The 11956-nt window shown below is 34.1% G+C and overlaps 1 protein-coding gene across 2 annotated transcripts in view; it reads right to left on the bottom strand.

Annotated features, from left to right (window-relative positions):
- Positions 1-4073: 4073 nt before the first annotated feature.
- Positions 4074-11956, bottom strand: part of LOC121974993 (coatomer subunit delta-1-like) — a 34310-nt gene continuing 26427 nt past the window's right edge. For both annotated transcript variants that reach the window (XM_042526321.1, XM_042526322.1), the window contains 6 exons: positions 11144-11445; positions 6523-6709; positions 6297-6450; positions 5534-5596; positions 5339-5435; positions 4074-4410 (listed from right to left, as the gene is read on the bottom strand). In XM_042526321.1, coding sequence (XP_042382255.1) covers positions 4321-4410; positions 5339-5435; positions 5534-5596; positions 6297-6450; positions 6523-6709; positions 11144-11445 — 893 coding nt within the window. In that variant the 3' untranslated portion in view covers positions 4074-4320. The remainder of the gene's footprint in view (positions 4411-5338; positions 5436-5533; positions 5597-6296; positions 6451-6522; positions 6710-11143; positions 11446-11956) is intronic.

Here is an 11956-nt window from a genome sequence, read left to right as displayed (position 1 = left end):
CATTGAAGCAACCATATCTAGTTCTCATAGAGTTCCATTGAAGCAACCATATCTAGTTCTCCTGTTCTACAGTTACCCTTTTGCTCAAGTTCAAGTTGAAGTTAAATCATTTTACTCCTCTTCAAAAGCTATCATTTTAATTTTAGTACTCTGATAAAGTTATTATTCTCTTATTCTATTAAAATTAAATTATTAATATTGTATTTTTTTATATTCAATTTGCAATATCAATCAAGAATCAATATTACAATCAATCTCAATATGATGAAATAAGAAGTAAATAGAGAGAATTCATCTACTCCTATGTGGGCGTCTAAGGGTCAGGTACGTTGTGATACAAATTTTTAAATTGTATTTAGAGATTTATGGATACATTTTTTTTTTTTTTTTTGATGAAATTGGTCAAATTTACCTTTTGTGCATACATTTTTTTTATTACATTCGGTCAATATTTGTGGTATATTCATTCGATTTTGGTGACATAAAATATTTTACTCAATTAAAATTATATAACAGTAAAATATGATCAATTATTTCTATACTACAAATAAATGGTGAAGTATACAAAAAAAATAACGACAAATTTAAATAATGATACAGTTAAAGAAAATATTTACTTCGCCATAATAGAAAATTGTGAAATCGTATAAATAATTTATTTCGTCAATCAATATAATATGTGAAGTTATATATGATCAATTATACTTTTACGGAATCACTAAAATAAAATTAAAAAAAAAACTTCAAAATCGGTCTAATTTCTAACTAGTTATGCAATTCTAGACCGGCGAAAGATTTCGTTACTTTTATAACGAAGTAATAAACTGATCCTTTTACTCAGAGACGGATCTACTACAGGGCAATCCTGGGCTATAGCCCAGCCCTGCTCCTCCGTCTCCTATGAAGAGCTCTCCTAGATTCTTGACGCGGTCCTTGATTCCATCTCGGGGCGGCAGAATGGAAGACTGTAATAGTTGAAATGAAATTCGTTTCACCAACAGCCGGTAGGATCTCTCCAACTGGATACTCATGATGGTAGTTTCCAGGTAGATAAAATCCGTCGCCGGATCAAAGTAAGACCAGGCAAAATAAGGAACCGAAAGGCAGATCCAAAGAAAGATGTCATCTTGTTGCTAGATCCGGAAGCAAAACCCATTTCTGGTCTTCTTCTCTTCTTCTCTCGCAGATATAAGGAAAATGAGATGGTAAAGTTAGATTTGGAAAAATTTAGTATTTTTCTTTTCAAAACAGGACGAAGAATCAGATCTCGAAATCTCCAAAGAAAATGGGCGAAAAATTAAGGAACGGAGTTAGCAGAAATATAACTTAGGTGTGCTTGAGTGCATGGGCTTCGATCGGAGATGTGTCTCTACCGATGGAGGTAGCTGATAGGATTAGGAACTTGAGGAGATAGAGCATAGAAGAGTATTTTGATAAATTAATAAGTGATTTGATATTTGAAAAAAAAAAAACAGAGTGCATAATTTAAATAATTAAAAATATAATTCAAATAACTTAATTCAATGAAATTAGTAATATACAATGATAACATTTGAAATTAATATACACTATCTCAAAATATTAATGGATTGTACATATTAAAATTAATTTTAATAACTTTAACAATTAATTATATAACATAATTTAATTTTTTTTAGCTAGTCTAATTAATCTTAAATGATATAATGTATTGGATTACACAAATTTTAAATTTTTTAATAGAAAAAATAACATGACAGACAATAAATATATACATAATATATTATTATAAATAGATTAAATAATTATATCAATAATCAATAGAGGAATAAAAAATAATAAATTTATTTTAAAATTTAAAATGTTAATCGAAAAGAACTTTTAAAGGATAAAATAAAATGAAATTTATTAAAGAGAAAATCCTATAAAAGAAAATTCCTTTCTATGAACAATTTTTGATAAAATAATATCAAGTATAATGGAAATTTTTTAACTTATTTTTATCATCATTATCGAGCGAGTATTTTTAATAATGAAGTATGTAAAGATGAATATTTTGTAATAAAATAAAAAATCATTTTCTTACTAATTATTTCATCTTTTATATTAAACAAGATTTAACGAAGAAGATAGATATATATTATATTATATTATTTTATAGATAAATTTTATATTTCAAAATATAGCAAGCACTTCATTTAATAATGACTTTTTTATTGTATAAATGTATTATGTTCAAGCCCCTCCTAACTCTAATTTCGGGATCCGTCCCTGCTTTTACTTCACGTCCATCTACTTCAGTAATTATCTACTCGTCACTTCGTTGAATACCATGTCTATCAACCAAATTCTACTGGTCATTCAAGCCGACGACTCAAGTCTTAGTTATAGATCCTCAAAATGAAGTTTAAAAGAGTTAGATTTTTTTAGATATTTGATTTCTGCCTATCTATTCTTTATACCCTTTTTTGGATGAATTATGCCTATTTTCACATCTAGGATTTACATATACAGCATATATCACTGTCAAGAGAGAATTTTTCTTAGTATTTAGATATTTAGATTAGATTCAAAAGAATAGGAGATAAATTTAATTGTAGATTTGCAAAACAACATTAGGTTGCATCATATATATCAAAGATTATACAATAATGATGTATTTGATAAATCAAATACATGGTCTAATAACGAATCATTTCATTTTAACATAACATTGAAATTTGTTAATAATATTAGTTGAACAAGTCATTTAAAGGAGAAAGATTTGTGTCTAAGGTTTCATTCACGTATAATACATATCAAGTAAACCTTGTCGTTGTGACAATGATTAATTCATGAGTTTACGGCAGGAAGTCACCACAAACAGAGACTCAAGCAAGTGTTGGATTAAAGCGGTCTTAAAAAGCTATAAGAACATCCACAGTGGGAGCTCTGAAAAAGCGCCCACTGTGATGTGGCAACAGGGAAAAACCTCCCTGCCATAGTGGAGGGAGGTTTTCCCTTTACACAAAGAAGCGGCTCCGTGGTTACGGAGCCACTTCTTCGTGTTTTTTATTTTTATTTTATATATTATTTTTATTTTATATATTATTTTTATTTTAATAATTATAAAAAGATAAAAATAGAACAACAGTTAATGTTTTAGTCGTTGTATGTCGTTTAATATTTTATGTATTTTTTTTAATTATTAATGTTATTTTATGTTAGTAATTTATAAATTTAAATTTTATAAAAATTTAATGATATATAATGTAAAATATGAAGGAGAAATGAGAATTATTATATAATGAAAAATGTGAGATCAATGAAGGAATTGTTGAGAGATTTTTTGATAGTAGAAAGAGATATGAGGTTTTTAATTTTTGATGTGGAGTAGACGTGACAATGAAGGAGCTCTCAATAGGCGTTAACTGCTGTGGATGCCCTAAAGACAATGTAGATAAAATATATAAATATTCCCCCCATTTAATTCATTTACTATAAATTATAAAAGATGACCTCATACGTTTATTTTGATTGATTAAAAAATCATTAAAAAAATCCAACTCTAAACCCCAGCTCAAATCGAACTGGCATGAGCATCGTTTGATTTGAGTCAAGTTGTGCTCGGCTCAACACAAGTGTAATTGAGTCAATCTTAGACCATGTCGTGCTCGACGCCACAGAACTATTTGCACCTCTTATTTATTGTATTAGGTTATGGTATCTATTAAAGCACCCACAAGTAGATCTCCGACATGAACGTTGTCACTTTCTGAGACAATTTCATTGTCCCCGAGAAGAGCCCGAGCTAGACTTGCCCATTCTTTTCGCCTAAATATAGATAAAACACAAGAATTTAAAAAAATAAATAAAAAGTAAAAAATACGAACTTACTTTTTCAATAAAGTCTTGGTTAAAATGGTTGACCTTGGACTTGAAGAAACATAGGAAAGTTTCCCATTAGATTCTCCGCGAAGATGAGACAACACAAAATGCAGCAAATATACTGGTTTATGTTAGGCCTTCTGCCTTCAACTTCCCACATGGCATAATATGACCAGCCACAGAGAAATTCAAGATCGAAGGAACTATGACATGCATACGTACACACATTTGGACCGGCCCATACACTGATTGATCATTAATTGCGGCGATAGGTTCGAAATAATCAACATTTTAGACAAACTGATCCTTATAGGAAGGTAAAATATTGAAGAGCAGAAAAGGTAAAATGTACCTTGTCAAGTAGCTTACATGTCCTATGAGGACTCTTAGGAGAAATATCAGGATGGTTCCTATAAGTTGGCATTGACTCTAGCAAACTGAGGTTCCCAACACTCTTAACATATTTATCATGATTCAAATAACCTGGTAGGTGTCGGTGATCAGCTGAATCCTCTGCGAGTATTTCGGAGGAGCATTGTTTCTCAGTGGTATGACATTTACAACCTGTGACAAATTTCAAGTGCTTAGGTTTGTGCATGCAAGTCATCGCTCACGAACTATGCCTATGGCTAGCATAAATTAAAACATGTAAAAATTTTGCATAATTCAAACCGATGGAAATCAGTTCTATCAAATTTGCTATACACATAGCTTGGCTGGTTGGTGGTTCGTCTACTAGATGCTCCAAGAGTTTTGGATGAAGTGGTTGACCTTGAGCAAAAAGCATGCACATTTGAAGAACAGAAACAACATTGACAGCTAACACCAGGTTCCAAAGAGTGGATGTCGGTCATGATCAGATGAAATGCATAACGAAAAAACTCAAAAATAAAATAAAATAAAATTTGCAACAATAGTAGTACTACCAAGGATTTCATATGTGAAGTCGGTACTTAGATGCATGCCAACTAGCAGATACGATCGCACATAATGTTCAGATTTACCACAAAAAGGAGGAAGATGGAAGATACAGAGTATAGGATGCAGGCTTTTATTCTCAGTCACTTAATGTAAAAAGGAGAAGCCGATAAAAGGTGAATAATTCAATATGTGTCTCTAGAAAAATCAAAATTATTTTACAGAAAAATTGATGCACTGCTGAAACACTGGGATAGCCATCCCAATAAGAAATTTATTGCTAGAAATTCAGAACAGTTACAGAAAGCCAGATCACGATGAAATTTTAGGCAGGGCTCATTCTAAATAAAAAAAAAAATCAAGAAGGCAAAATATATCATGGCATGCATGACCTTACGCAGGGTACTGGTCTCAATTTTTTTGAAAAAAAAAATTAAAGCAATAAGATCAAATGTCAAAAAAATTAACATCTATGAAACTGGAATAACTTGCTCAAGCAGCAGAATGAACTAGTCTTTGCTATTTGGAAAAAATTAGAGAAGTAATTGAAAGTCGCAAGGCACTGATTACTCACCTTAACATCACCATATGTGCTTGCAGCAGTAAATCTCACAGTAATGGGGAAAAATACTGATGAATCTGCGGGAGGTACAACAAATTCCATGGATCCACTGCAAAGGGAAAGATTAAAATAAATAAATAAAAGATTAGGACACAAAGGCAGAATAATTTTTCAAAAATAAAAATGCATGAAGAATGTTTGTTGTACCTGCGATTAGAAGGATCAATAAGAAGAATAGACCAATCTAATGTTGAATTTCTTGAGTCATACCTAGAGATAATTAAACAAATGAATAAAAACTGCAACAAGAGTGTGTACATGTAGAATCAAAATTTTAAAAAAAAAAGATTAAAAACAACAACAATAACAAGAAAAGTGCAATCCATTTATTTGACAAACATGTTCCACCAAAGAATCACACTTATCAAGAATAACTGCAAAATTGTGCAACCTTATTGGATCAATTTTATTCACTCAATTTCTCATATTTTAGCTTGTCTGTTCCAGTAATCTGCATGAATATTAACATTATTTTGCCTAAGGGATTCTATTTATTGAACTCTTTCATGCGTAACAAAATGACTGCACATAAAATGCAGCTTCATCACAGCCCTTATGGAAACTTAAGAGTCAGGACTCAGAATCATCAAAGTTGGGCATATATCCACTCAAAATCATTTGATTAACTCAATGCAGGTGACCACTATCATCATACGTCCAATTACACTTTGTAATAATTAAAATGTTAAACAATTTATGACATTTGCAAAAACCTCCCAATTTATTATCAAAGAGTTTTCTTTGATCCTCATGACATTGTGACATGAAGTGAGACTGGGAAGCATCAACCAGCTTTTTTTGTCATTACTAAAATAAAACCAACTGAGAAATAGTTAAACAAACGTGACAAGAAGAACATTCTTAACAAAATCCATGTCAAAGGAAACAAGAAAAAAACTTCAGCACTTACTTCCATTCACCATCTATCTGTCTTACACTTGGTGGCTCCCTAAGTGCAGGAAGTGGTATGGAGATTATGACATGTTGCAGGTCAAACATCTCAGATGCTTCATACTCTATGTTCACATAAGTTTCACCACCAGAAACAGAAGGCCAGCAATTAACTGTGGATGCATAAGTTATTTTCAAAGAATGCTGTATATTCTCATGGATTAGTACAAGGATGTAATACCAACCAGTCAAAGGAAGAGAAGCTTCATCCATGCCCTGAATTCTCCACTTCATAAGCCCAACATCATTTTGACCAGTAGGGAATGGCCTGTTGGGATCTTTCAAACCTACAATATGCTTGCTGTTGAATAACTCTTTGTTGATATTAGGATGGGTTTTGAAGTTAAGGCCAGGAACATCTTGGTTTTCAATCTGGAAAAGGAATTCAACTCTAAATAATATATGCAAGGAAAATTGATTATGTGCTCAACTTTCAGGCATAGAGATTCCAGGAGATCAATATCTACTCTCTATCTCTGTCAGTTATGCCTTAAACAAGCAACACATATCCTAACAGAGTGACAATTTATCTTTTATATGAAGCATACATTGAAGATAACCAATCAGTTTTAATGTAGCATACATTGAAGTTTTAATTTCTCAGTCATTGTTCATGTCTAGAAAAAGACATTCATAAAAGATTCTACCAAAAGAAAATTAAATATTTAGGGAAAAAATAAAGTGCAAAACATGGTAACATGACTAAATTGTTAACCGACTAAAGCTTAAAGCTTTCGTGTTTTTGACATATATGGCCATCTTGAATTGCTTTTCTACCATTCAAATGGAAGTCACTCGCCAGGACAACATCTGAACCAGAAAAAGCATTGACTAGTAAGAGGAATAAGCTAACTGCTCTTGCTCTTCATAAATATAAATAAAATACCATGACAAAGTGAAGAATACAAGCAACATAAAATCAACATTACCAAGTTGAATTCTTCCCAATTAGTTTGGGTACCTCATACAAACTTTATGTTGATGCAATTGTACCCTAAGTGGTCGAATTCGATCTTGATTTTGACATTTGAGCAGAGGTTTAACTTAGATGTTGCATTTTATTTGATATGTATGTTAAGTCCTGCAAAACTTGGTTGATATACATATAAAAATGACTTGGCATGGCCAAGGTTGACGATGGCTCGAGGTCTGTTAGAAATCGGAGAAGGATTGCATGGGGCATCCAAGAGACCACAGAATGAGAGACATTGGAGCGTAGTTGAGCCATAGGAGACAAACTATATTGGGTGAAGTGTAAAGAATGGCACATGGAGTGAGTTGAGAGGTTGATGCATCTAAGGGACAAGTAACCTAATATGAGACAGCTTTGTGGTGAAGAAGTTGCAAGTATAACTCTCAAGTGAATTGACAATTGAGAGACTCATACTTGTGAGAGTGTAGTCTTCAACTTAAGTAAACTGTTGGCTATTAGGGTAGTCATAGTCGACAAACATTTCAACTAGAAATGGTTTTCAATCAACTGGTGGTTCAACCAAAAAAAAAAACTCAAGCTGATCAGCTAGCAAACACTATATTTTTGCTTGTCATTAAGTGGACTGGACAGTGGATTGATCTGAGGAATGGTCAACTAATGGTAAATTTCAGTTGACTGATGGCATGGCAGAAAAGCTAGAGATAATTGTTGATTTAAAAAGGCATTCTGACAATTGTCCAATGACTTGAGGGCTACACTAATCGAGTCAGACCGACTGATGGTAGACTAGAATCCAACAACTAAGATAGTCATTGGTATACTGAGAGCTATTGCGGTTAGAAAATTAGTCAACTAATAGTGAATCCACTGATCAGCAACGAAATAGCAAAATAGTAAGTCAAGTTGAAGCACATTAAAGGTTATAAAGTAGGACGAAGAGAAGCATTTGAAGACTTGCAAAATACTTATTATATAAATCTACAAGGTCTTGTCTTTTGTATTTTTTTTTTATCCTAATCCTTTAAGTTTTATTGTAAAGGTTCTTATTGTAAGAGGTTTTTCCACCTCTAAAAGTTATCCACAAAGGACAAAGATAGTGGACTTTCTAGAGTGACTCGCTAACGAGTCATACACCATGGAGTAAGAATAAGGATTCCACCAAGTTACATCTTGTTAGCGATTGGTATGTGTTGAAGTCTTATGTTTTTATTTTCTCTGCTAATTGCATTTGTGTGACCTTGTTAAGTCATTAGCAAAAGCAAAAAAGTTTGTATTTGTAGGTCAATCGCTATTCACCTCCTTTAGTCGATTCCTCACAATCCCAAATGGTCGTGGAGTAGGAATGAGAGTTCTAAACCACGTTATATCTTCTTATTAATGATTGGTATGCATTAATTTCTCATGTTTTTATTGCCACTGCTAATTGAATTTGTGTAACCTTGCTAAATCATTAGCAAGCCCAGAAAAATTTGCATTAGCAAGTCAATTGCTATTCACCACACTCTACTCAATTCTCGCTGCCCTAACATTTTATCTCTCTATTGAGCTCTGTGCAAAGTTATATCATCATCATTATCGGGTTATGTTTGCCCAGACTATTTAAGCTCACCTATGTGAATCTCGTCATTAAACCTATGCATCATTGTAGTATTCAAACTAATTAAATCATTTTTACTAATTTGACAAATTTATGTTTGCGTCTTTCTACACTTTACATCTTCCATGCTAATGTATTCAACTCTTCTAACTATTATATTCATTGGTGTTGGGGCAATTTGTACTAACGGTATAACTCATGTTTTGATAAATGACAAGTGAGTTAAGTTAGGTGTCTTTGTAATCTAAGTACTTTACCAAGTGTGCAGGAGTTGACAGGTCTGAAGGACCTGACACTAGGCTGAAATCCAGTTAGGTCCGCGGGACCGTATAGCTAGTGCGAAGTCCAGATAGGTCAACGGGCCGACCTGATATCTAGCGGAAAGTCCGGTGCAGGACCTGACAACCTGCAGAAGCCCAGTTGGATCTGCGGACCTGACAACTGACATGAAGACATAGTGGGTCATGAGGCTAGTCAACCGACAACAAGTTGGTAAGTAAAGATAAGTCACTAGAGGAGAGTGGCTCGGTGAGGACGCGTCTCGGTTGAGGGACAGTAAATGTCGGTCTAGTTTAGGTCCATTTTGGATCCCTAAAATGAGACCTTTGCTAAATCATGGTCTCAGGAAGACAGGATCTAATTACTACTCAGTATTATTATGCTAACACTTGTCTTGCAAGTTATTATTTGGTTTATTGGACTAACATGCTTTGCAGGGCAAGAAGAGCACAAAAAACCTCGGGTGAACAGTACCCAAGGCGCCTTCCAAGAGATGGAAGACGCCTTCAAGCATTAGAAGGCGCCTTCGGTGCTTTGAAAGCGCCTTCCGCAGGATAAAGTTCAGATTTCGTCAAAGATAAGGACCAAGCTGGTCGGGATCAGACTTGCCACATTAGAGGCGCCTTCAAGGCCTTTGAAGGCGTCTTCCATGCTCAATAAAAGGAGTCCTCGCCCAAGCCATGAAATCAATCACTCATACGAACTTCTGCGCTTCCGATTGGACTTCCGACCGCTCCGACTTCCTACTGCTACTTCAAAGAAGTCTATCTGCCACCAAGCTGCGCTTCCGAGTCATCCGATCATTTCCGGCAAACCGACAGCAACACACGAGGGCGCTCTAAAGTATTGGTAAATTTAAATAGTGTTGCATTCTTTATATTACTGTTTTAAAAAGGGAAGTGTAGGTGACACTGTCCCTATCTTTTATACTCGATCCCCTCTTCCGATGATTCCAGAAGAGATATTTAGTAGATTAACCATCGATAGATTCGCGGGACTTAGGTCTTAGAGTAGGAGTCGCCGAAGGCTCCGAACCAAGTAAAAAACCTTGTGTTCGTGCTTCTTTCGTTTCTGTCTACTTCTATTCCGCTGCGTACTTTGTTTTAAAAATGAAAAAGACAAGTTTTTAAAAACTACGTGATTCACACCCCCCCCCCCCTCTCACGTGCGGCTCGATCCAACAATTGGTAATCATTAAAAGATGTTCCTATTGTCTCAACTTATTTTACTTTGTGATATTCAAATCAGTTAAATAGTTTTTATTAAATTAACTATTGTTTTCTTTAGTCTCTCCCTCTATTCATTACACCTTCCATTGTAATTGATTCAACTTTTTTATGGAATCTATTTAATTGGCCTTGAACATATTGATACCATCTCTGCTTATTTCCCATCATTTTCTGTTGGAGCTACATAATTGCTCTTGAATAAAAGTACTTTTTGTTTTGTCTTTTTCTAGTAATTATGTGCATTAACTCATTATCTTCATCTATGCCTCATTCAGCTTTTGTAAGCATTATTTCCAAATAGCCCAACACTCTAATCCATAAAAAATGGCAGATATATGCAATAGCTATAAAATTTTCCTTTTCACTAGGGACCACATGCTGATCATACAATTCAAAAATCTCCTATCCATTTCAATCAATTATTCCTTATCTTAGTAATACATTTTCATTAATATCTATGTTCTTGTTTCATGGTGATGGAAGAGTGAATTATCAAGCAATCACATATGGGAAAAAGGGAGTATTCAACTCACATTTATAGATTCATCACAGAAAAGATAATGCAAAAATTGATTTAGTGGGATAGGTACACCCAGAATATGGAAGATGAAGTTCAGAAGCTGAGAAATTACCAAAGTTGACTGAAATTATTCCATCATACCCACCACATAATTAAATAACAAAGGTAGAAAGAATATCTTCTAAATACCTAGAAACACATGGCACTTACTAGGCATTAATCTCAGATGGGATGTGATAAACAGTACCTGAAGTTGAACAAATCCATCTTCCTGGTTAAGGATTTGCAGGGAAAGTGTTCCCTGGACATCGAAGTTATTAAGACCGCCATCTCTCCTGATGACAACATTTAATCTCTCTTCAATGGACAATGTGACAGGATCAGTTGGTGGAAGAGATGGCTTTGATTGAGCAACAGTTGGTTGCACATCCTCAAGAAAAACTTCTCCTTCAGCTTTTAAGGACTCCAAAAACTGATTTGTCTTTTGTGTTTTCCCTAACTTCATACCAAGTCCTTTGGAGGGAGCAGTAGCAGATGCAGATGGACGGCCTGAAAGAACAGAATCTTCAGTTACAATTAAACAGAAAAATCTGTCGATGCCATTCACATTGATTAGATACCTTCTAGTTAGATTATTAGATAGACTAACAATAAGCATGACCATTGAACTGTACAGATTATAGGTTTAACTAAAGCAGATGTGTTGATTAAACTAAAGAAGACGTGTTTGATGGCACTCATAACAACTGAAAGAATTAGTCAGCTCTTGCATGTCAGAAAGCATGTTTTTATAAATAAAAGAAAAACCGGAGTCTTCAATTTCCTTCCATTGCTGTATTATTTATAGAAATGCTATAAACATTACAGTGATACCATCCCCTTCCATGGATGGGCGTGTTTACTCCACAAGGCAGAAAGAGAAAAAAGGCGGAGGGAGGGGAGTAGGAGAGGACAGGGAAAAAAGGAGGCAGAAATGTTGTTTACCTTGACATGGGAAGAGAGGAATAGAAGAGAGATGGGGCATGAAATGACCAAATAGCATGAAGGTTGGTGAAGACAA

The sequence above is a fragment of the Zingiber officinale genome, chromosome 4B (assembly GCF_018446385.1).
Source record: "Zingiber officinale cultivar Zhangliang chromosome 4B, Zo_v1.1, whole genome shotgun sequence".
NCBI lineage: Eukaryota > Viridiplantae > Streptophyta > Magnoliopsida > Zingiberales > Zingiberaceae > Zingiber > Zingiber officinale.
Note: the sequence above shows the minus strand (reverse complement) of the source record. Positions and strands in the feature narration are given on the sequence as shown.